The following is a 26988-nucleotide window of genomic DNA, read 5'->3' on the forward strand; positions in this document are numbered from 1 at the left end:
GCGGGGCAGCAAAGCGAACCCAGAGATAAGCAGAGGCCGGTGCCAGGCTGGCGGCGCCAGCGGCAGCGATGCGCACCCATCCGGACCGCCCCGGGCTCCCGTGCCAGGAGCGCGCGGGCACGCGGCGGGAGGGCTCCGGGCGCGGCCCTTCCCCGCCCATCACCTGACGCCGTGGGCAGGCGCAAGGCGGGGCCGCCGGGACTACAAAGCCAGCCGGGCTGTGAAGCCGGCGCTTCGGTGTTCCCAGGGACTACGGTGCAACGCGGATCCCTGCCGCAGCTGCAGTCCGGGCGCTGGGGTCTGCAGCGCTGGGCTGATGCAATAGCTGGATCTGCGGTTACCGCGGCGGCACCGCAGCACTGCGGGATCGGCTGTTTCTACTGCGGCCAAGTTTGTGGGATCTGAACATGGGGACATCGAGCGTGTTGGCGTGACTGTGCCGGTTCCTCTCGTTGCTCTGACCGCTATCCTCGTCCGCCCCGATTACAAATCGCACCGACCAGGGGCACCGACATTCTCAACCGCACGTGGGGCGCTACCCGAAGGCTATGCACCGGTTTGTGCTGGCTGCCAAGCAAGCGGCGGCAAGCCTAGGCTGCCGGAACCCGCGGAGCGGTGGGAAGAACGCGGCTCTGCGATGCGCCACTTCGGTGGCGGCGGACGGGCCCTCGCGGGGTTCCCGGCTCCCACGGCCGGCGCGGGAGGGGACGGTGCGCTGGAGCAGCGCTGCCAAGGCCTCTCCGGTGAAGATCAATGAGAAGGCGAGCAGGGAGAAGATACTGACGCTGGAGTCCATGAACCCGCTGGTGAAGGCGCTGGAGTACGCGGTGCGAGGGCCCATCGTCCTTAAAGCCGGCGAGATCGAGAAGGAGCTGCGGAAGGTGAGGCGGGGCCGGTGGGGTAGGGCCCCCTGCCCCCCTGCCCTTTCCCGCAGCGAAGGCGCTGCCGCCCGCGCGGCCCCGCCCCCAGCACTTGGTTGCAGCTGCATCTGGTTGAGGCTCCGGGGGGCTCGGCGGGGTCGTTGGCACCCGGCAGGGCCCGCAGAGGCCTCGGGAAGGCGGCGGCTGAGGTTGCGGAGGGAGATGCGGGGTGCGGCGGTGCTGCCGTGCGATGCCTCGTGTCAAGTTAACAGCTCGCAGACCACGCGCAGCACCCGTCCTGTCCCCTCAGCTGCCCGTGGCACCTCGGCCGCCTCCCGACCCTCCCCGGGCAGACCCCGTTCCCTCCCCTGGGGGACACTGGGGAGGGGGTATTGGAGGAAAGAGAAGACCAAAGCAAAGAAACTTGCCCTCCGGTTGCTGTTGATCCAGTGTCACGAGCCGCATCAGGCAAACACCCCCACAATGCAATGTTTACATTCCTTCAGCTACTCTGACCTTTCGGTCAGAGCAGTCCCACGTCCACCGGTTGTACAGGAGAGTGACTGACAAGCTTCTGTCCCTGGAGGTGTTCAAAGACCGTGTAGATGAGGCCATCAGTGATAGGGTTTAGTGGTGGCCTTGGCAGTGCTGGGGGAACCATTGGACTTGATCTACAGGTCTTTCGCAACCTGTTTGATTCTGTGATTCCATGACCGAGCCTTTAAAACATTCATGAGCATTTCAGAGATGCTGACCTCACTGAGGCTATAGTGGCGGGCTCAGAAGGTGTGAGATGGGCTCAGCTCTTCCCAGGCTCCTCTGGCACATCCAACACCCCCCTGGGCCTTCTGTGGAGACCACCAATACTGTGCTGATGCCTCACAGCAGGAGTTGAGGTATTCTGAGGACAAGCCCTTGGAGCGCAAACACAGCCCAAAGTTGTAGGTGGTTAGTGCTGTATCAGGCAATAAAGACTGTTACAAGATACTCCCGAAGGTCTGGGCCAGAAAGTACTAAATAAACCGAATCAGTCAATGCTCATATTTCGTTCTTCAGATTTTTTTCTTTATGCCTGCATTGGAAAAGCCCAAACCTTAGCAATGCAGGCATGGCTTTGGGCTTGTGCTGTCAATACCGTTGCCTAACCTGGCAGTGCAAGAACTCACTGGATTTTGGTTTGAACAGAGCTTCTGGCAAGCTGGTTTTCTATGATTGCAAATATTATTCCCTACCTTCACTGTTTCAGAAAGCCTTGTTACTGCAAGACCATTTTCATTACTGTATGTAAAGTGCTTTAAGCAAATGCAGTGCCATAGCAATGCTAACAAGAGTTTATTTTAATTCTTTTGTCTTTGTGGTACTTGGTTCCTCTTGGTTTATGAGGTGAAGCTCACTGTGTATTACATACATCAGTTACTTATGTCTAACTTAGTAATTATTAGAACCAGTTCTTTTAGAATTCTACTTAAAACTGAGCAATGATGGCTATTTCAGAACATTTGATTTCTAATCTTAAAACTTGTTTATAAAGGTGTCATAGTCTTCATACAACTAGGTTCCCTAGTGGGTGCATTTTCCAGAGTATGAAATCCTCCCATGTTCTTGCTGAGTATATTTGATTTCAAGTTAACCTCACTGGGCAAGAGGTAGTACTTGACAAAACAAATATAATATGATCGCCACTAGCTCCTCCCAACTTCCCTGTTTACTTCAGTTACCATCTGAGTCACTGCAAAGCCAATAAATAAGCTTCTGTGCACTTTTTAACAATTGCAAGAACAAGTCATTGCCAGTTGCTTTATCAAAAGATTATTATGACAGTTTTGTGCCACTTACCTGACATTTGCCATTTAAAAGTTATTTTGTGAACCATTTTCATGGGATAATGATAGCTGTATTCAGTAGCTACTGGCACTCAAACATGTGACTATGCTTGGCATTGACTAACCTGACCAAAACCTTCCTGGCTGGCAGGGAAAGAGGACAGTACTGCTGTGAAAGTTAAGATGATGGATCTGTAGAGAACACTAATCAACTTCATGAAACAGCTTGGAGACTTTTATTTTCTTCCACACTGCTCAAGTTAATAATTCCCCTTTGCCTTTCTGATAAACTGTTACTCCTACTGTTTAATCAAACTGTCTGGTGAAGTATACAGCCTTAAGGAGTACCTGGGTTCCTTATAACTGAAATATTATAGATTGTCTAAATGTCCATATTTTGGTCTAAAACTGACATCTGTGTGATCACAGGTAAGTAAGTTCCACTTATTTGATTATTTTTAACTGAAACTGGGCAACTGCTGTCAACTTTAAGCTCAGAGAGTTACATCAGTCACTGCCAGCAGAACTAACACTGCCTGATAAAGAGGCTGAAGTCGTTGTCAGAGAAGAGTGATGCTGCACAGCATCTTTAGATCCATGATTACTCTTCACTGACAGCAAGACCGATGCCTCATAGCAACTCTACTGCATATGATGGGGAAGGAGTTCTCAGGCATGAGAGCATGGACTCCACTGCCGTGACTGCTGGTAGCAAGAGCTGCAGAGGTGAAACAACAGTAAATCTATATTTGTTCTGTTCTGCCGAGGTGCCTACGTGCCCTTAGATAGTTTGTTCCCAAACTAAAGCCATCTGAAATGCAGACATTGTCTAATTAGATACAGTAGAGGCTCTTCGTGTTTAAATTTGGTTCGATTCAGTTAGATGTAATTCATGTGTAACTTACAGCAGCTTGTCATGCAGGCTGTATAAGTTACTTGAAACTGTTTGCACAGTGTAAACTTTCATCTTTGAGTTTAGTTCTGCTGTCTCGGATTCTAAATAGCAGTTCTTTTGTTATTCTATCTGGGACTTGCTTCTTTCCTATATTACTTGCATATGATTACAAAGGGAGCTCTAACTCCACAGTGAACAGAAAACAAGGATTAAAATGTTACTTGAGAAGTTGTTGACTAGGCAATTGAAGGGATAGTTCTTTAAAAAAGTAAATAAAATTGAAGCATTGATTTTTGAATAATGAGCTCAGGATTAAGGCAATGTAGGTGACAAGTTAGAATACTCTTATTAAAGCAGAGTAAGATTAATTGCTCAGGAGTACAGATGAGGCATGCTGTACTTGGACCTCATGAATTTTGTTGGCCTGTAATCTGTATTCATGTAGGGGGAAAATGAAGGTTTTGATCTACATTAAATCTTTACAGCTGGAAATTTTCATGCAAAAGCACTTACTTGAATCACTTCTCTGAATATTTTTGTTACAATTTTGAAATTGCATTGATCTTTCAATTGTGAAAACTTGATTTCTCTTCCCCTTTGCTAATAGCAAGAATCGGTTGATTATGCTTTACTGAGGTGATAGAGAATATATAGAGATATTTTCCTTGCTGTTTCTAGGAACTTTTAAAAATAAGCTAGAGCACAGGCGTATCTTCATAAATAATTATATTCTCAACAGAACTTCAGTGATGGTGTTTTGTTTCCATTTTTTTTTTACCCCTTTGGTTTAGACTTGCTAATAGATGGCCACCATATCAAGTATTGACTTTAATTACATTTCAGATTAAAAATTTTAGCCTGAACATAAATTCAGTGCAAGAAAGCCACCTTTGGACAGAGCATTTCTTTTTAATTAATCAGTGATAGCAAGCTAGCTTTGTCCTTACATGGGCAGCACACATACCTGATTTGTTACTTTTACATAGCAGGTCAGTTAAAATTAGCATGAATGCAAAGTCCCTTCTTAATCTGTTACTCCTACATCTCTCTCCACTTTTCTTTTGTCCTCATTTCCTGCTTAGCTTTTACATAATGTCAAGTTCTATGTCAGGTTAAGTTGGCTTACGCATACTTGCAAGGCATGGGCATATTAAACAGCACTTCAGGATCTACAAGTCAGCTCATGTAACATTGGAAACTGTGCCTGGCTTAGTGTAAGTCACATAACATTAGGTCCCTTTTCAAAACTAAAGTTACTGAAGCAAAGATACAGGACAGAAAGGGTTAGAGGGTTGGAATGTATGCAGAGATACTGGTAGCATCTAGAAAGTTCCTTCAGATCAGCACAGGTGGTTAGAATATTCCACCACAGAGTCTGAACTTAGGTGCCTTTCATGCCCAGTTAAGGTGTCTCTACATACTGAAGCCCTTTTTTTTTTTTTTTTTGCTGAACAGCCACTGTAGTCTGACTTACTTTGCTGTATGCTCATCTCCTGTGCTCATGTTTTTAATTTGTGTTACTGTTGCAGATAGATTCCTATTGCATGTTTACTCTTAAAGTCACTGGTTCACTACATTTCTGTTTAGATAATAAAACTACCTGAGTCCCTTTTTCTTACATAGCTCTACCAGCTTTTGCAAAAGTGTTTTGGTTAAATGACTGTTTTGTTTTTTTTTTTTTTAATTTTGTTTTTTACTAATTCTTCAGGCTTTTAAATTGAATAGAAAAAAATCTTAGAATCCAGACTTCATTGTAAATGTGAGTTGACCATGTCCCTGAGAGTTGTGGAAAGATAAAACACAGTTTTTAGAGTATAACATGCAGAAATATAATTTGACATGCCAAGAAAAAGATACAAGATTGACTGGTGCACCCAGTAATGAAAATTTAAATTGCTATACCATAATTTCCTGCCTTGAATACGTGCCTGCATACACGCTAAGAAAATATCTTCCAGGCAGGAGCTATGACCTCACTAAGACAGAGTTGTTCCTCAGCGGCCTGTACATGTTGCATATGGAAGAGAATCTGTGGTAAACCCCATGGTTTTTGCAGGGTGAAACTACTGCAGATGAAGATGAGGAAAATCAGTTATAAGAGTACAGTTGCCAAAATCATGCATTCAAAAGCACAGTCCACAAGATCCAGATATTTTTTTTTTGTGTTGAATACAGTAACAGAATCTATTCCAAAACAGCACTTTTCCCACAGGTTTTCAAGTTAAGGGGATCCCAAAGTCTAATCTCCTTCTAATGACCATTATTTTAATGCTGACATTCACAGTCACATTAAAATCAAGGGCTCTGTTCATATAGGCAAAACGTTAAATGTAAATGCACTTCTAACACTGTAGAAAGCAGAAGTAACTTCAGGACTTGAGTCTTGTTTCAAAATCCCTGAATCAGATCTGACAATTAATGGTCAGCTCTACTGATTTTCTCATTTGATATTAGGGGGCCTGCAAGTCATCACTGCCATTTCAAGTCAAAATCCAGAATGTGCCTTCTCCTTCATTCCAACAACAGCTCATGTCAGCTTGAATTACACATGCGTAACACAAAGTCTTACTCTGTGGTAAGCAGGTCAGGTTTATTTTTTTCTGCTGTGAACTGTTTTAATAAAAAGATTGGAATGCTAATTCAGACATTCAAGCTCCTATTAGTTCAGAGCCTCTGGGTAGTGCTTTCTTGGCCCTTTGATAAAGGGGGCACAAAAAAAGCAAACAACTTGGCTACTACAGTGTAGATCTCAACTACGGTTTTGCCAGCACTCTTATTATGCAGCTTGTTTGTGCAAGTTGCAGAATAACAGACTCAGCTTGTGCTAAGGAAATAGCACAGTGTTTCATAGTGTGATGTTGTTGCCTGATAACCATTAAAATGAGGCACAGCACAATGGCAATGAAAATGAAACAAAGAGAAGCAGCCAAGAGTGAAAAAAATCTGAAATTTAGAAATAGCTGAAATACCATGTTGCTCTTGGGTTAAAAGCAGTTCACATTTTTATGGCCTCCTCCAGTTTTCTTTTAGAATTTTGTCATAATTTTCAGTTCTTTCCAATTGTCATTATCAAATCCAAATCACAAAAGCCTCTACAGACTAAGGGTTCTCCCTTAAAATTCACTGAAGACTTCAGCAAAGACGGCTCACACACTACACTTTCTGGACTTAGTGTTATTTGGCAATTTGCTAGCATTCTTAGATGGCATCATTGTAAAGGGAACTTCCAGACATACTAACACTCCAGAGAGACAAACCAGCTCCTGGCAGTGCACTACCTATATGGTAGTTCTTTGGGACAGTGTATGTTCTGGCATCATCTAGGTTTTTTTGATAAAATAATTCTCCCAACAGTTCTTGCTTGGTGACTTTCTCCTTGAGAGACAGCTTGTCACTTCTTATGGTACTCTGGGCCTGCTGGGTTTGTTGAGGCTGTGGGGATGTCTAGGGGAAGCTTCACTAAACCTGGTTATCTACATAAATGTTTGTGTTGACTTTGCACCAACGAATTCTGGTTCACATATGAAAATTCATTCTCGCAGCTTTCTGCTATGATCAGAGCATTGACACAGTTGTTAAATAGTCCTTTCCGACCTTCTTCAGGTTTCACCGGCTTTTCATCATGTTTCTTTAAAAGACTGCATTTCTTCTGAGGAGAGTGACAGAACTAACTGCTGAAGGAGCTGATCTCCAAAGAACTTATTCCAAATCTGGGAAGAGTCCTTTATTCAGTTAAAATCCTTTCATTATCAAGAAGACAGCAACTGAAAAAAACCAAACCAAAACAAAAAAAAAATAAGCATTTTTGTATTTTCTACTTTATAACTGAACTTAAATGTGCAAGATGGCTTTTTCAGCAGTTAAAATGGCTATTACAATTAGTCCCTTCACTTACAATTTAAAAAAGAATGGCAGCAGATTGACTTCGTTCCCAAGATGAGGATGAATAATGTTGTTAGGACAATATGAGGTGCCACAAAAGGCAGAAAGTTGTAGCAGTGGTTGTTTTGAAGGGCTGGGGATTGTTTTTCCTCCTTCATGTGGTTCATACTCTCCTTCAGCAGACATGAATATCAGTCTGGTACTTACTGCTCCCAAGTTTGTTATTAGAGCTCTTGTTCTGCAAGCTTCACTTTTCCAAAGCTCTGCCTGCTGGCAGAGAGCAGTTACAATCCAGTCAGGCTGCATCGACAACACACCTTGAAAGCCTGATGATACTCCAGAGAGAGAAAGGATGTAAGAGACAGAATATGAGAGTGCATGTATGGGGGAGAATATAGGGCAACTCTGTATCACTGGAAGAAAGCAAAACAATTTAATGGACTAGTTTGTGTCCCCCTGTATGTTCCTTGGCTTGCCAGGGGCATAAATCGTCTTGACAGAGGCATATTGCTGACATGGTCAAAGACTGCTTAGCCTTCTACAGTGAAATAAATCTTGCCGTAACAAACTATGTCCAGTTGAAGTACATTTCTAACTGTTCTACAACTTGAGGTTATCAACATTACATTCATGCTTCCTCCTTTCATACAGATCTTCCAAAAAATACTTGATGTTGATCTTCCCTTGGATACTGGTGCACACTAGTGCCATCACTATGGGAGAAACAGTTGCAGAAGCAACCATTGACTAATGCCACTCTGTCTAAGTATTTGACTGAATTCTGCCTTGAACTCACCTGTGGAGTCACAGGCACATCTAGACTTCCCTTGATGCCAGCTTCTGATTTGCTTTGAAACTTTGACTCATTAACTTTCAACACTTGTTCTTGCCTTTTATTGTTTCCTGTCCCTTCTTTCTGAAATACTAAGATGGAATTTTTTATTCTGGAGGAATCAAACATAAATCTGTACAACTTCTGATACTCTTTTCTAGAGAAACACTGGGAATCAAGTAAGAGAAGAAGATGAGAAAAAAACTAAGCAGTCAGAACCATTTTTTTCTAGGTTTCACTAAGAAGGGGATATAGTGAATCCCCTGAAGATGGTTCTAAACAATCACTGATACTAACGCATGTCAGGGAAGTCAAAGGCCCCAGTTATTTAAAAACATATCTCTGTTTTGAAAGACAAAAAAGGCCATACCTCTTGAAGCTGAGACCAAGAAATAAAAGTTAGTCAAGAGGACCACAGGCCTTTAAGTGGGTATGTAGGAGCAGTGTGTATAGCACAGAAAACCTCATTGTTCCTTCTCAACCAAGATTTTACAGTAAGATAACTAGTATGTATGTTCTGCTGTTTTCTCCAGATGAATAATTTTGGTAGCAAAGGTAGTGTGGGGTTTATGGAGTAGATGCCCAACGGCAACGATGGCATAAACCCGAGGTGGGCACTGACAGAGATCTGCGTGGTATCCATGTGAATCAGATGTGAAATAATTTACAATAAACCTGACACAGACACCAGGAAAGGTCTGCTACCGTATTGTAAAGGCTATACCACTATAAAAACTCCACAGGTGCATATGAAATGCAGGGTACCTTTCAGCATTTCACTAACCAAAAAAGCAGCTATTTTTTATTGCAGATCATAATAGTATGTATTTGTGTGCAAAACACATCTAGTTTGTCTACTATAATGTATTTATGTTGTTAGAGGTTTGTTCTGGTTTTAATTTGGTAAAACAAGGTACTCTTACTTCATCTATTGCTGAGAACTGCTTTTTTCTTTAGACTGTCTGCTTTAAGGCAAAGAAAGTATCCCTTACTCTTTACCAAATTAATTTTGCTATGCAAATCTAGTGAGACTGATTCTGTTTGCTATAAGAAGGACCAAATGCAAACACAAGCTGTGGGAATTTTTCTTAACTTTCAGCAAACTGAATTTATTCTCCTTTTACATCTATCTTTTTTTCTTATTTTCAAGTTAAAATGAAACAAACTTGAGCTATCAGTAGACCCCAGATAGTTTGAAAAGAGCCTATTTCTAGCAGCTTGCTTTACTCACAAATTACTAAACTTCAGCCTCAGATAGTTGTAATCTTTATCTGGCATCCCTATTCTAATTTAATTATGTAAGATTGAAATACAACTGTTAATTAAGCACTCAGATCAGCAAACATAAAAGCAAAAGACATGATGGAGTCTCTGTCATTTTCAGTTATTGTAAGTGAATGTTGATTTGGGTTTGTTCTTTTTTTTTTCAATTCCTGCTAAATTTAAGGCTATATAAAAATAATCTTTTTTAGTCAGGATCACGTAAGTCCAGCTGTCTTGTCATAGTGCCATTTCTAACTTCCTATTTAATTACAAAAGAAAAAAATTAAATGCTATCATTTAAATGATGGACTGGATCTGTAGTGAGGATTTGAATCACGTTATCACATAACCTCTCAGCCGCATTACACAGCTGTACATACCCAAATCTTGATATACCTGGGGATTTGTATCCTTGGTGATTATTAATATTTTGCTGATTGTTACCTTTGCACATCTGTGTTCTGCTCTGCCATAGAAGTCTTAACACATAAGCTGTGGTAGAAAATTAAAAATTAGTTAGGGCTTGCAAGCCACATGTTCGATATCCAAATCCAATAACTTGCTGTAAATATACAGGCCAGGAAGAGGCTTTGTGAGTTCAGTCCACAGCCAGAGCAGGATGTTATAGGTAATTGTGTACAGAAAATGTATCACTCTAATTTTGCAGTTCATTAGTCCACATGAAAAATCTGTTACTGTTAGAAGGCCTTTCTACTATCTGTCATACTTAAATGTATATTAGAAAAGCTATAAATTTGTTTTTGCTTATCGATCTCATTTATTCATCTTGTAATATTGGCTTTTAATTTCAGTTAATCTTTTTTCTTTAAATCAATGGTGTGTTTGTTTTTTTTTTCTACCAGTCAGTTCCTTGTCTTTTTTTCCCCTTAATTTTGCTTTTTAAAGAGCACTGATTGCTGATCAGAATTCATCAACTGTTTTCCCTCTATTTTACTGATGTACCCAGTCCTTCATATCACAAATAGCTATCTGTTCAGATTTCAGAGATTAAGAAGCTTTTAAGTATTCATGGTGATTATTTAGCACTTCTGCTGTTTTTCATATAGAGCCTCACTATGATATATTTTGTAAAACATATATGTATGGAAAAGTGGGGTCATCACACAGTATCTAATCTGAACAGAAAGCAAGCAGTAGCATTACTGGTTTTACTCTAGAAAGCACTAAAGGTCTGCATTTTCTGTAAAGCATTGAAGATTTACTGGCAGTATTGTATAAAAAATGTGTTAAGCTTTACATTAAACACTCTATTTGTTCTGGGATTAGGCACTCTTTAGTTACAGTCATATGACAGATACCAAAAAAGAGGAATTCCTTATCCTCTGCTTCATCCCTAACAATGCACTGGGAATGATCTCTTTTTAGGGAATCAAAAAACCTTTTACTGAGGTAATTAAAGCCAACATTGGAGATGCACATGCAATGGGACAGAGGCCAATCACCTTCCTCCGTCAGGTAAGGATATTATAAAATAATTATTTTTGATTTTTTATTAGAGTACCAGGAATGCCTTAAAGTCTGTCTGGTGTGTGTATTAGCATAAAGGATTCCCTACATGCACTTAGACTTAACATAGTTCTTTTGTAAAGAATGGCAGATTTTGATTACTGAGCTGGAGTCCTATACCTTGCTTGCTGAGTGTCCTCTATCAACACAGTAGCTTTTCTTACATTTCATATTATCACAGAATCACAGAATCCCAAGAGTTGGAAGGGACCTCGAAAGATCATCTAGTCCAACCCCCCTGCAAGAGCAGGGTAACCTAGAGTGCATCACACAGGAACTTGACATCACACAGGAACTTATTCCCCAACCATACATTCTTCTGCCACTTCTCCTATGTTATCAGTCTGAGCATTCATTGTCAATAATGTACTTATTTCAAAAAAGACAGCGATTGTCTTCAAAGTAAAAAGAAAATGCTTTTTCTTCATCTGACAGTTTAAAATCTGCACGCAAATGGGTGCAACTAGTTGTACAGTTGCTGATTTTGCACATTTTACCTCTGGTTGGTTGACATTTAGGAAAGACTACAATAGAACTCACCTTTGTGTATTATTCCTAAAACACAAGCAAGGTTTAAAACTAGTCTTACACTATTTACCGAGCATCCCTTAGACACACATGTAAAATTCAGTCTATAATAATGTAAATTTGGAGTTCCAAGACAAACTGAAGCCCTATCAAACTGGGAGTCCAAGTGATGAGAATATGAAATTGAGCTATACAGCAAACTTGTCAGCAAATTAGGAAGACCAGACCTTCTTACAAATTATTCAGATCCAGTGTTTTTGAATAAAGTACTGTGTAAATGGGAAATTCTTCTTTTCCATGATTGTGTGCACACATAAATTAAAACAGTCACTGTCCTACAAGGTGACAACAGCCTAACCATATTTCACCATGTAAGCATAAAAATGAGAGAGAGACTGGAACAAATTAAGCTGATCTCAGATCTCTAGATATAGCTTTTTTATGTCTTACATTCCTTCATAAACTTAATTCTGCTAGGTCATGTATCTACTTTTACTATGTTCTGTATCACCACGTATTTTTAATTATTTCACAGAAATCCAATATAGTAATAACTATAAGTTATTTTTGGGAAGGATTATTAGAACGTGCAACTGGGGCTTCAAAATTCGATCATATTTCTCAGTTCTGCTCCATTTTAAACTCATGGTTTCTGTCCTGGGTTCAGCAGTAGCAGTTATTTTTCTCTTTCTTAGTAGCTGGTGCAGAGCTGTTTTTTGACTTTAGCCTGAGAACAGTGTTGATAACACTGATGTTTTTAGTTGTTGCTAAGTAATGTTTACTCTGACCAAGGACTTTCTGAGTCTCATGCTCTGCCAGGGAGGAGGGGAAGCTGGAAGGAAGCAGAGGCAGGACCCCTGACCCAAACTAACTAAGGGGGTATTCCATACCACAGCATATAGATGCCCAGGATATAGAACTGGGGGGAATTACCTGGCAGGCTCTGACTGCTGCATGGGTTGGGCTGGGTATTGTTCAGCAGGTGATGAGCAATTGCATTCTGTCCCCTCATTATTCCCCTTATCATCATTATTATTGGCGGTAGCAGTAAATTTTGTATTACACTTTAGTTACTGGACTGTTCTTATCGCTCAACCCATAGGACTTCCACTACTTGGTTCTCCTCCCCATCCCTCCGGGAGCCAGGGGAAGGAAGGGGGAGTGAGTGAGCAGCAATGTGGTTCTGAGCTGCAGGCAGGGCTTATACCATGACAGTTTCTTGTCAATAAAATAGGCTAGTAATTCACAAAGAGTGTTTAGAGATAACATGAGTAATCAGATGTGTTTTAGTATATTTGAGCTATGCATAGCTCACCTGGACTCCAGTCTTCACTGTTCATTATACTAATAGTTAATAATTCTATAACTTTTTTATGAACAGAACTTGGAACCCAATAAGATTTCTTCACTTCTGTAAGCACTAGCCTTAACAAAACAACTGCAAACTTTTCATCAATAACCTTTGTTTTAAATTAGCTAGGATTTGTGATTTTCATTTCCAAGGAAAGTTAACAGTAATATTACCAGCTGAAAATAACCATTGAGAAGTGGCCAATTTACATTTTCTTGGCACTTTAGGTAGTAGCACTGTGTACATACCCTAACCTGTTGGACAGCCCAAGTTTTCCAGAAGATGCCAAAAAGCGAGCCAGACGGATCTTGCAGGGTTGTGGAGGAAACAGCTTAGGTAAGCGTCTTAAGTTTTAGTTGCTCCTGTTGGTATTAGAATCAACAAAGGTAGTTTCAATATCTGCAGTGCTGAAATTGATTAATCATATTTTATAGGATTACAAGTCAAATGGGAGTAGTCTAGAGCAAAATGATAGAAGAGTTCATGGTGTGGCTTACTGATAAGCAGTGACTAACAGCACAGATTTTTGAAAACTAAAACCACTGTAGACCTTACTGATCTGCTGTATTGCTTTATGTCTTCTCTCCACCCTCCCTGTCTCTAGTATCATGTATCAGCCCCTTCTCTTGATCTCAGTTGCTCATCAGCCTCTGTACAGCACTCTGTAAACATGCAGTCTGAAGCAAGTGGATGTTCAGTTGAATGGAGATGAGTCCAATCACTTTCTTGTTAGCTTGACATTTTATGCTATTCTCTTCATGGCTGAGAAGAAGATACTGGCTTTCTTGGGAAAAAGCAAAGGACAAAACCTGATCCTTCCATGTAGCTTGATGTGTTGTGTTCTAATAAAATTTTATTTTCAAAAACTGTCCAGCAGAAAAGTGGCTTCACTAGATATGCGCAAGCCATTTGAAGCATTGTTCCCACACCTATATTGGCCTCTTTAAAAGTCTTAGCTGCAGAGTTAATATAAATGTCTTAACCTCTGGATATGAACTAAATAACCTCAATACCAGTGAACTTTCATTTGGCAAAACTCTACTTGTAGTATTGAGTCTTGCTACTCCCAGCCTACATATGACAGCTCAGATATGTCCTCAACAGCTGTTGTGTTCAATCAATATTCTGGGATTCCTTTGACAACAGTTACTTTGCATGTGGGATAACTGTCGTGTCTTTTCAGACAGTTGACAAATTTACCCCTCTCCTATATATATCAATATCTAATATGTGCACATGCAGTTTTTGGGTTGGGTTTATTTATTTGCATTCTACAGTGAAAACAGTTCTGATTGAAGCTATCAGTTAAATACAATTAAGAGCAGAATACCTGAAAATTGAGTCCAGGTCTTCTGTATATCCTCACTGAATCATGGGTCTCAATGCTTAATGGAGCACAAGACAGAATGACAGCTTAGGTTTGTTCTGCTTTAACAGCAGCTCCTAGCTGTGGTCTGAGACCCATGCATATACGCAATATAACTCTTAGTCCTGTAAAAGTAAATGGTTAGGACATCGGGGAACTTTGTGCCCTTAATTACCATTTTGTCCCATGGTACTTTGTCTTGATGAATTATGCTTTCACAGAAGTATTATCTGGCAGACTACTAGCATATAACTGAGTGATAAGATTTAAGTCAGGCAAAATTATTCCACTCCACCCAGTGAGTACAGAAGATTCTGCAGCTTCATGACAGTGTTCTAAATTAGACATACACTTGTCACTTTGTCGTTAGTCTTAGGCTTTGTAGCTTGAATCCGTTCTTCACCTTGGTTTAGGCTTAATTTTACTCTTCATTGCACATGCACAGTAATGATGTACACAATCATCTAACATCTTCCTTTATTTAAGATTATTAGTTGTGCTCTGTAAACTGCACAAAGCCTATAGATTGGGGTGATCTAAACATTTCTGATACATGTAGCTGAAAAGCAGTTGTGGGAGAGGCTGTGGGAGGAGAGAGAAGCAGTTTAAGATTTTTGGAGTTTCCTACTGGGAGAAAATGGTATTATATTATTTTCATATTGCACATAGAAATCTTATTTTTGTCATCAATTTGTGCTAAGGTCAGTCCAAAGGACTTTCTCTTGCACGTACTACTTCTTTTCCTTGTTCCCATTAGTTAAATAAGTGTTGGTTGACATTCTGCAGTGGTTTTCAACATAAAGAGCAGGGAATTAGTCAAAATGGTATTGCTCTCTCAGTTTGCAGAGTACCCTTTAAACCCTAGTTTTTACCAGTCTAGTTTATTTTGTTTGTATTTTAGTAAGAATTATAATATTTGTCTAATTTCAAATGAACTTTTTTGTTCTGTAAAAAAACCGACTCCCTTTCATACTCCTTGAAAACAAAAAAACCAAAAAACCCACAAAACCAGACCCCCCAGAAAAACAAAACAAAACAATTCTTGAGGTCCAAAGCCCTCATATATACAAAATAGTTTATACAATATAAGTTCAGGAGTTTTGCTAGCAAACAGAATATCTGATCGTTCATTCTAAGCAATTCTCATCTCATTTTTCACAGGATCTTACACTGCCAGTCCAGGCATAAATTGTATCCGGGAAGATGTTGCTTCATATATTGAAAGAAGAGATGGAGGGGTTCCTGCAGATCCAGATAACATATATCTTACCACTGGGGCAAGTGATGGTATTACTGTAAGTGTTAAAATTAAACCTGTCTCTTCTTGATGTAATTTATCAGCTACCTTTGGAAATTCGGATCTCTGCTGAACATCTGGTCTCGCAGCTCCAGTCAGTTTGATCTAACAGGTGCCGCAGTCACATTGAGTAGATATGTGATACATCGCATTATGTGGATTTAAGATGCCAGCTGAGAAACAGGCACATGGAAACAAAATCTTTTAATATACATTAACTTGTACCTTTTGTAAAGGTAGAATAAACTGCATAGGGGCCTAAATATAAATTTAGGAGATTCAGACCATTCAGACTAAACAATGGTGTCCTCAGTGGTTAACATACATAAGCACTGAAGATTAGAAGGTGTAAGACTGTAGCAGAGAGAAGTGGGAATGAAGAGAGAAGTGGGTGAAGAGAATGAAGTGAGAAGTCCAGCAGCTCTTCTTTCTAGTAAACTCTGCTATGCAGGTGAATATCAGTGAAAATCCCCAAAATCTCTTCAGTAGCCAGCTTGTTTGAAAAAAAAGGTAAGGTTTTGGCTTTAACCAAGGTCCAGAATTTGTCCTCAGTTAAGACAGGAATACCTGTCTCTATTAGATTTTTCCTTTTCACAGACACATTCACATTACACAGAACAACCAGCACTTCTTTGCTTATATTAAGGCAACCTCTTACAGCTTGTTTGTAGAAGTTCGGGTTTTGTTGTTTTATTAAAAGTGACATCTGGTGGCAGAGTTCAGAATGACAGTGTTCTGATACAAGCAGTTCTCCAGTTGTCTCTAGTGAATTGGCTTTCCAGAGTTTTTGATGGCAAGCTTTAACCTGGTGGCTTGTCAGGAATAGCAGCATACCATGTCAAATCTGTACCATGCTTGTTTGATTTCACCAGCGATGAAAAGTCAGCAGTACAATGAGTCTCATTACTTGGTACTTCCAAGGAAAAAACATTTATTGTTTCAAAACCCTGGGGCAGACGGTGTTAAAGGGTTTTTGAATTTGCACTTATCTTGATTATACATTTTGGATAATTGGTATTTTTAAACTAGTGGTGGGTGCAAAATTATGTTGGTTATAAATCATTAGCTTAGCAGCTAAATATGAGACAAGGGGCACAGAAAGGCTGATTTCATTCTAGAACCAGCAAGAAAGTTCAAAGATACTGCTGTTATATCTGAAGAGATATTTTTGGTTTTACACTGTCAATTACCTATTGATAAGGATGCCTGTTTTGGTTGCACCTGTACTTCAGAGTTCTCCCTTCATTATAAAGGCAAGAAATCTCTCCATTCCTGTACCATATGCACTCTTTTATTTAATTCACATGTAAAGAGCCTACACAGACACACAGTCACTGGGCACAGACAAATCCTTTGGACTGGCCTCAGCACAGACATTTCTAGCTGTATCTTCTGAACATAAACTACATACAATATACTGGTTTTCCATCCCAAGATGTCTCTTCAGTTACTTGAAAATGAAACTATAATGTGACTTTGTAGTTTTGTTCCCACCTGGACACAATTGCTGCTAATCTCTGTATGTCTCTGTTTGAATGGAGAACCTCCACAGGCCCTAGTTCTAATTTCTGGGTTTATTCATCGGCCATGTGTGGTTGGTGAGGTGAGTGGAAGGCAACAAGTAAGAACTAGCTGAGTTTGTTGTTGTTTGCTTACAACTGGGGACAGCAGAAGAATCATGATCTTGATATTCCTGTCTCAAATTTTCCCTCTGGCTTGTCTCAAAATATTATTCCTAAATCTTGCAGTTGATCTGGTATGATCTTTAGGAGCTATGACATTCAGAAGAATTCTGTTGGGCTGAGTTAGACCATCCTCCCTCAGTCAGTAACTTAATTTGAAATAAATCGATGCCTTTTGATATAAGAAGATGACTGGATGCTTCTGGATGCCTTAACTCTAGATTTTTTAAGAAGGAAGTTCTGTAACTTATTCTAATGTATACTGTTAATTCTGATGTGTGACTTTTTCTTTCTTCTTTTTTTTTTTAATTTCTACTTTTTCCCCAGACCATTTTAAAGATCCTGGTCTCAGGAGATGGAAAATCCCGAACGGGAGTGATGATCCCTATACCACAGTATCCCTTATATTCAGCAGCCATATCTGACCTAGATGCTATTCAGGTGAACTACTATTTGGATGAAGAAAATTGCTGGGCGCTAGATGTGAATGAACTTCGCCGTTCCTTGAAGGAAGCTAAGGCATACTGCAATCCAAAAGTCCTCTGCATCATCAACCCTGGAAACCCCACAGGTCTGTAGCAATTTTGGTTAATGGATGGGTTTTAACACTGTTTTGGGGTTTTTCCTTCTTCCGTTCATTTGACAGCATGGGCAAATTGTGAAAACTTATGAAATATATAACACTGAATTTTAGAGATCAGTGGTTTAAGTAGGACAGCATGTCTTACTTCAGTGTCATGGAACTCCAGGGATTTGGGAAGATAGGAGGGAACAGGTTCACTTCACTGGATACCAATTGAAGCCACTGCCTACAGTAAACTTCTGCAGACTTGTGGAATCACTTGATCCTTTTGGTCTTTATCAAAGATCTTGTCTCTGACATGGCCTGTAGCCTCTTGCCACTGAAAGGCAATGACTAAACATGAGTAAACACTCAACTCTGTGGCAACCACTGCTGCACTCAGAATAATACAGGTTTTTGAGTAGCTGAGGTTGATTACTGAGGAACTAGCTCCCACTTAACCATCATGCATGTATTTTAACTGATCAGTTATATACAGAGTGCTCTTAGTAAGTTAAATTACTGTATCTCACACTTCCTTTGCTTGAGATAGACTAAGTTAGCTTGAACCATAAATCCGCCAGAAATGTTCTTTAATTTCACACATACTAAATTAAATTATAAAATTCAATAGCACTTTCCTGAGAAAAAGGGTTATCTACTGCAAAGCTAATATCTATATGCAATATCTAACTAGGTCTTGGTGAAAAGATTTGTGTACATATAAATACTCCACTAACTTTCTTCTTGCTTTAAAAATCAAACCATAGGACAGGTGCAAAACAGAAAGAGCACTGAAGATGTGATACACTTTGCTTGGGAAGAGAAACTTTTTCTTCTGGCTGATGAGGTAATGGGATATTCTATTCTCCCTAATGCACAGCTAAGAGTAATTTTTTTCCATGTGTGGTATTTCTGTTTTTTAAGTATAGGGAACAAATTCTTTATTATTATTTTAAGCCATGAACAACATTCAATATTCTTAGTATCAGAGGATTAATATGAGAGGTGTCTTGATCTGGATTTGAACTAGAAAGAGCAGGGAACATGAACAAGGACACACAAGGAGGAACTTTGCTGGAACTGACCTAAAAACATCTGTGATACTCAGACTACTTCAAATGAAAGAAACAGAAGGAAAAATCAATTAAAAATACAAGAAAAGGTTAAGTTATACAAGGACACTCACTGTTCTTCCGAAGACTAAATTATTAAGTATGGCCACATGAGATAAAATGCATCATTACAGTGACTATCATTAGACAAATAATTAACTATTATTAAACAAAAAAAGACACAAGAACCATGTGTCTTTTAATGGGTTTAAGTTTTGAGTGTTACTACTGTTTCTTCAGACCTGGCTCTCTAAAAGGTCATATTTTATCTTTAGTTGGGGGAACAGAGCACATTAACGTCTTCTGACTGTTCAGGTTTACCAGGACAATGTGTACTCTGAAGGATGCCAGTTTCATTCTTTCAAAAAGATTCTCTATGAGATGGGACCCGAGTACTATAACAATGTTGAGCTGGCCTCTTTTCACTCCACCTCTAAGGGATACATGGGCGAGTAAGTCTGCTTAGTTTTTTTTTTTTTATTTAATTTTTCTCATTAATATGGTTGGACAGCCGTTCATGTTAGTGGCCTGAAGGTAATCACTGTCTATTATCATTTTAACTAAAAACGATTAAGAAAAGGAAGACAAACATTTAAAGCACAAAGTAATGGATTAGCTCAGTGGTTTTCAAAGTACCAAATAATAAATGTATTTATTTCAGACACCTAGTGCCTCAGTTCCACAAAGGTAAAATCCTACAGTCCTAAACTGGACCTGTGATAAAGGAAAATATGGTCTCCAACAGTCAAAGGAACAGCTCAAGAATGACTGGGATGTTTACTATTACAAATACTTGGATTTGGTTGTTCTGAGGAGGAAGAGATTGAAGAAAAAGAATTTTCTGATTAAATGAATGCTGTTACAGCCATGTGCTCTTGTTCTTAAGAGCGAATAGTCCGTGTTAATTGTTAACTTGCCTAATGGGGAAGCTGCATGTACACCTTCTTCTCTGGATGGGATACCAAAGCTTTATGATACATCATTTAATTCCATCTTAAAACATCAGTATAGCAGCTGTTTCAACAATCTATGTGTTACAGATTTTAAGATCCTCATTAACTGTCTTTCCACTTCTGCAGTCACTTTCATTGCTTTTCCAGTACTTTTACACTTGAGGTTAACTAAACTTTTCTGTTCACTTTAATCACAGATGTGGCTACAGAGGGGGTTACATGGAGGTCCTTAACTTGCACCCAGAAATTAAAGGACAGCTTGTTAAGTTGCTTTCTGTTCGCCTTTGTCCTCCAGTCTCAGGACAAGCAGCAATGGATGTTGTAGTGAATCCTCCAATACCTGGAGAAGAATCTTATTCACAGTTCATAAAGGTCAGCAATAACATTCCTGTTCTTTTGTGCATTTTTTAAACCTAAGTGCTGTGAACTCACAATTTGCACAGAGACCATTCTCCTTTCCTTTCTTCTCCAACAATCCCGTAATAACACTAGTTTACAGAACTCTGCAGGGTATTTTAAATTAACTCAATAGGACTACCTTTCCAAGTATTTTTTATTTCTGTTACAATTCCTTTGTTTAGAAGCCAAAAAAATCTAAGAAGGCATTATCAGATCAGCTTTCTTGCTTAACTTCTCTCCTGTGTTTAGCAAGACATAGGAATTACTAAGTAAGATTTGTTTTTACTAAAATCTAAACAGGAATGCAAGTTCAAATAAAGTTGTAAATCAGCCTTGTTCTTGGATATCCAGTGCCTCTAAAAACTGAACAACATGGCATTCTGTATTAAATTATAAATAGAGTTTCTCCTTGTAAAAATGAAACTGAATCTGCCTTAAGAAATTACAGTATTGCATCAGATCAAAGGTGCAGCTAAGGTGGTTTCTGAAAATAGCAAAGAGTGGATGCTCTGAAGGAAGAATGCAAGAAGAGGGCATGCAGATAGAGACTTCTGCAGGCTATTGGCTGTCTACAATGCTTTGTAGTTGTATCCTGCTAATGCATTTTTGCATTGATGCCTTGAAGAATATGACTGGAATTAGGAACATCATTTGCTCTAATAGCTCTGCAAAGCCCTAAAAGTGCCTAATTCGGGGAGGTGTCTTAGAGTGTTATAGGTTTTTCTGATGTTTTTATTGCCACTTCAAATACATCAAACTGGCCACCTTCCTTTTAAACAGGAGAAGGAGTCTGTTTTGAACAGTCTTGCCAAAAAAGCCAAACTAACAGAAGACATGTTTAACAAGATACCAGGAATGCACTGCAATCCACTTCAAGGAGCTATGTATGCTTTCCCGCGAATCTTTATTCCTTCCAAAGCCATTGAGGAAGCTAAGGTCAGTCAGTCATTTTTACCCCAATGCATTTTAACCTTGAAATATTTGTGCCTGCCACTTCTAATGATGATTTTGTATTCCAGAGATAAACTCATGTAGTTCCAAAGCAATACTTTGTTGACTATGTATGATCTTAAATATAGCATGACCTTTATTTTAAGAGAGGAAAACAAAATGGAACATTTCATTTCAGTGGTAAGGCTTCCAGGTTGACAATGTTGATGGAGGATGTTAGTGTTAATAGATATACCGTGGGCAAATAGCTGAACCTGTGCAAAGTCCAAGCTGCTGCCAGTACATTGGTTAGGTAGGCCAGGATGTGGAATGGGGATTGTGACTGGCAGTGTAGTACTGGTGCTGCAAAAGAAGCCCAATCCAGGAAGTGTGGGAAAGAGGGAGGGAGTCTTCCTTACCATTTTTACCTTTATGTATTTGGGCCAGTAAGCTACATTACTGAAAGACAAGTCTTTTTGATTCTAACTAGAGCTGTATTTTCTAACATCTAATATTCATTTTTTAAAGGGAAATTTATCAGCATAGCTGAGGATAAATAGAGCTGTTTTTCAGTTGATTATTTGATTAGGCATATAACCTGCATCTGTTTAAGAGCTTCCATAGTTGTTAATCAAGGGACTTTCTAGTCAGCATATAATTCAGGGGAAAAAACATAGTAACTGCCAACAAAAGTGGAACACACACCTCTCAAATTAATTTCATCTCAACAAATGTCAGCTGCTTAGATTTTTGTAAGTAGGATTTTGAGACACTTGACAAAAAGCTACAAGCAAAGAGAAAACCAAGAATATCTAAACTCTTTCTTTTGAAACAAGGGTTTTGTGTAAGTTCTTCAGTCTTGTTCCTTCATGAGATAGATACTGTTATTTAATTCACAATGTGAGCTGTCCTACTAGCAACTGCACTTCATTCTCTTTAGTAAACAGAGTAACAAAGTAATAATGTAAGATAAAGACTGGGGAGGAAAAACAGCAATGAAATTGTATATATTGTGAATATTTTTACTTCAAATAATTCAAAAGTATCCATTCCCTTAGGTTCATAAAATGGCACCTGATATGTTCTATTGCATGAAACTTCTGGAAGAGACTGGAATATGTGTTGTACCTGGAAGTGGATTCGGCCAAAGAGAAGGAAGCTATCATTTCAGGTGCAGTTTCTGTTTCTTTAAAATTAGACAAACTGTAATAAGCTAAGTACCATGCCAGTATTTTCTCTCCTGATTAAATACAAGGATTTTTGTTTCAGTTTACGTTGTTTTAATTTCTCCTGCACATTTTCTGTGCACAACTAGGTCAAAGACCTGTTCTGCTAGATGAGCTATTCAGTCTTTTACGGTGTTTTCACAGATTGCTGACATAGTTTTATTCTATTTTTATACACTAACATTTGAAATTACTTCTCCATGAATACAAACAATAATAATAGCTAATCCTGTAATCTTAATGTTGTCTAAGGCATTACAAAAATTGCCCTGCTTTCTTTTGGGAGGGTGTGTTTAAACAGTGTTTCCATATGGAGGAAGTGCATGAAAAATGCAGTATCATCTTCCCTATAAATCTGCTCCTTAAACATGCTGAATAATTCTCCACTCTACCAAGACAAGATGTTGGACTAAATCTTCTAATACCAAAACTGTAAACATAAACTCTGTTGCTTTTGTTTCCAACAAATGGCAGTTTACAGCAGCTGAGCCACTGACAGCTGGAATTTACATGGATTTTAGTCTTGTTTGGTCTGAAGCAAAGTAACAGAGGGTAACTTTAGCCATGAAAGCTCTGCAACACAATATCTAATCCAGATGGCTGGATTAGGTATATGGGTGCATGCAGCCCTAGGAAAAACCTTGTACAAGTCCGTGCCCATACGAAGTGTGAGGAAAACATTTTGTGCTGTAGGTCTTACATACATACTCAATATGCAGAAGAAGAAAGAAAAAAAAATTCAGTTCAGAAAGAAATGTGTATTTACTCATAACTGCCCACCCCTAAAGCTCAAACAATATATGTTATTGGCATAAATAATGCAAAAATGGAAACTGAGTTGCAGTTATTTCTGATAACCTTCTTAATCACTCCACAGAAAATAACAATTCTTAAATTCTTTCATATTCACCAATTGAAAAAAATTGCTGTAGTTTAATAGTATAGTTCAATTACAGTGTAAATGCAGGAAGTAAGATAATTACATCAAAACAGATATTAAACTAACACATTACTAGCTGTGTCCTGAGTTTCAGCAAGATCTGTGCAAAGATCACAGTTTAGTCTGTTTTAGAGATAATGTAGGTGTTGTTTTTATCCTTTAAATATTGTTTTTCAGAATGACCATTCTTCCTCCAGCAGAGAAGCTGAAGATCCTACTGGAGAAAATGAAAGACTTCCACATAAAGTTTCTTGAAAAATATGCATGAAACTATTGTGGCTTTTTCTTCTCATCCCTCCCCCCCCTTCAAGGTGAATACAGAAAATGAACAAAGATATGCTGAAAGTGTGCTGTTCACCTAATTTAACTGAATTCAAAATAGGTAGAACTAATCTCTGATACTGCTACAATGTATTGGACTATTTAATGTCTGGTATGGAAGGTGCTGTTACACCAACTGTTTTTTTTTTTTAATGGAAAGGGAAGGATGTGAAAGCAGTGAGAAGAAAGAGTTAGTAAAGGATTTTGTGCCTTGGTTGGAAGCTATATTCATGAACTTTTGAGTCAGTAAGCTGGGAAAACAATTTCCTCATTAAAAATGCTACTGTTTGGGGGGGGTTTAACAAAACAAATGTCCAGAGCAATTGTTTAGCTAGGAACATGTTTCTCATCTTAAAATTCTAGTAAACAAAAATTCAAAATCCTAAATTATAGGTATTGTTTTATTTAATTTTTTTTGGGGGGGGGTGTTGTTAAATATGAAGTGTTCTCCAGAGCTGATTAAGCATATAGGTGCAGTGTCCTTATTAAAAAAAATAATAATCTTTGGCAGATGTGTGCAGATACCTTTGAACTTCTGTTAAAAGAAATCCTGCCATCACAGCGTAATGTAACTGGAACATACAGTTCTCATCAGAGGAGTGAACATGGTGTCTCCTTGAACCCTATTTTTATGAAACTGAAACACAATGAGGAATAATAGCTTTTTGTTCATGCTGTGCAACACACTATTCCAGCATAAGAACACTGAACACTTCTTTCATAACAACTCACTCCATGGGTCTCCTGTTAGCTCATATATATACATGGAACACAGTAAGATGCTGTTTCAAAGCAGATGTGAGTACTGTCAATCCTTTCAAGCAGGGTGAAATATAACACTATTTAAGAACTGCTTTATCTATGGAGAACATTTGTTTGGAAGTACAAGAGATCTGTTAGCTGGCCAAAATCCTGCTCGAATGGCAAGGACTAACAAATGCTCTTTAGCAGGAGGAAAGCTGGGTGGAAGGCTGGGGGTGCTTTCTCAAGAAAGAAAAGGTATTTAAAGGAAAGTGTCCTGCACCAAGCATAAAAATAGCAACAGTACAGCTCAAACTTAAATCTTCCAGTCATACTTCTGGCCCGTGACCCTGAGTGCTTGTTAAAACCCAGTATTAAAAAACAGGTCACCATCTAGGAGTACAGCTGTATTACTTTAGTAATCTGTGCCAGTTTCCCTGCACAACAAAAGAAGAGTTTTGTTTCTCTGGATTTGGAAGCTGGACACCTTCCTCTAGCACTGATAAAGGACTGAAGGAACGTAGCTTCTGGTATTCAGCCATTAAAATACTAGTATTTGTCAGGCTTAGGCTCGGCATTTACAATATTTACTCATTAAGAATGTCTCATTTCATCTAGTCATTATTTTTTAAGTTTAGAAATAAACTCATTTTTATGTCTACTAACACTTTGTTAGGCCGCCTTTGTAGCTGGCTGAACTTCCTGTGCTGATCCAGGTTACTAAAGCCAAGGGCTAGGGAATCACCATAGGGATAAAGCCTGTGCCAATCTGTTGTGGGTGGAAGACAATAGATGTTGCCAGTAATTGTCCTGGCAACAGCAGCTACTTCTTTACAATGTAGCTGGTATATCTCTCACAGGTCTTTCCTGAAGTCTGTGAGAAGAATTTAGTACTTCTTAATCACCTACCAGTAGTCCCAGGTTCATAAATTAAAATGGTGCACTGCTACGCAAAGTTACTATGGAGGCATAGAGAAAAAATTACCCTTGTAGAAATGGACTTGTAGGGCAGCAGACTGAGAACACTTACATTGATACTATCCATTGATAAATTCAGCCTTTTATCTGTTAATGCTATCGACATCCTTAATATGCACTAATAAAGCAAATCCAGAATGCAAAACCATTTTAAGAGGTCAGAATATGGATGTAAAAATAAGGCAAATGGAACATTCCTGCTGTAGGAATGTGTCCAAATCAGATCTGGCTTTGGATTCGTGATGCAGTGTAGATTGAAGCTAAGATCTGACAACAGGAGTTAGAATATTTTTTTATATTTTTGTAATTACAGCTTTTTCATGGGGGTAGTATTTGTATCTTATAAGACAACAGATTTTATATTTGCCTTGCATTTGCACCTGATACTTCTGGAAAAAAAGTAAAGATTTACAAGTTTCTAATAATTTACAAATGTGAAAGGCTTTTTGCTTTAAGTTGGGACAGCAATTCTTACACTTTTAAATCAAAATATAATGACATAAACTAAGTTTTTTCTAAACATTCTATGATGGTGCCTTTTATGTTTCTGACATTATAAGGGATAGCTATTTGTTCTTGATGTATCTCATATGGAAGGGTGGTGATTTCTATTATCCATCCACAATATTTGTATGTACTGTGATAAGATTAATGTATGCTTTTGTGGAACAACCCTGGAAAGCTAAGAAAAGATGCTTATTTTCAATGTCTCTGAAATATTTCATTATTAACAGAATCCTGACTTTCAAATGCATGCTTCTAAGTTTGATTCTCCTACAGGTGCTCCTCATAATGATACTTCAGATGGTTGAGACTTCCAAATAATAAAACACATGTTAAAACAAAATTGGGTAATAATTCTCAATTTCTTCTGTCACTGAAGCAGCACTTGCTGGATTACCCTATGAGGCATTAAGTTTCATGTTCAAAATAGTATTTATCTACCTGATCATTAATTTCTGCATCAATTCAATTTAAGGACTTGAAATTTGCCAAACTTGTTACCACAAAACTATTCTGTGTATACAGAGGTGGTCTTGGGCATGTTTTATGCTCATAATTAATCATATCTTTTTATGTAAGGAGTTGTAACCAGGAGTTAAGCAAGCCAGACTTCTCTCTTCACAGAGATTAACTCGTCCGTTAAAGGCTGATCAACTGTGGCCCGAAAGCTTTGGTGAGAGGGTTTTGCTTGGTATTGTCAGCCATTTCCTTCTAAAAAACCTTCTTACGTGGCCTCTATGAGAGTAAACTTGCAGAACACCACAGTGTTATCTTTTCTCAGTGACACTTCAGGTGACTTTAGTGGTGGTTGTTTTGTAATTCAAAAGAAAATTAAGTTTTCCTGCTTCCCTATATATACATGCATGTGCCAGCATCATTGTAAAAAAACCAAAAAACCAACCCAAATCTGGCTATTCTCTTCTTTCTATTGAGTATTAGAGTGTTTTCTGGAGCAGAAACATTTTCCTGGTTTTTTTAGGGAGTAGGTTGGATGTTTTATAAACAAGAACATC

At 38.9% G+C, this 26988-nt stretch overlaps 1 protein-coding gene across 1 annotated transcript; it reads left to right on the plus strand.

Moving 5' to 3' along the window:
• The first annotated feature begins 207 nt into the window (after window positions 1-207).
• On the plus strand, window positions 208-26318 carry GPT2 (glutamic--pyruvic transaminase 2). Its single transcript, XM_005141671.4, has 11 exons — window positions 208-881; window positions 10942-11031; window positions 13189-13297; window positions 15489-15622; window positions 17634-17877; window positions 18639-18718; window positions 19299-19435; window positions 20134-20308; window positions 21116-21271; window positions 22324-22436; window positions 23609-26318. The coding sequence occupies exons 1-11, from the start codon at window positions 549-551 to the stop codon at window positions 23697-23699; spliced, it is 1662 nt and encodes a 553-aa protein (XP_005141728.3). The 5' UTR covers window positions 208-548; the 3' UTR covers window positions 23700-26318.
• The last annotated feature ends 670 nt before the right edge of the window (window positions 26319-26988 follow it).

This window comes from Melopsittacus undulatus, chromosome Z (assembly GCF_012275295.1).
Source record: "Melopsittacus undulatus isolate bMelUnd1 chromosome Z, bMelUnd1.mat.Z, whole genome shotgun sequence".
Classification (NCBI taxonomy): Eukaryota; Metazoa; Chordata; class Aves; order Psittaciformes; family Psittaculidae; genus Melopsittacus; species Melopsittacus undulatus.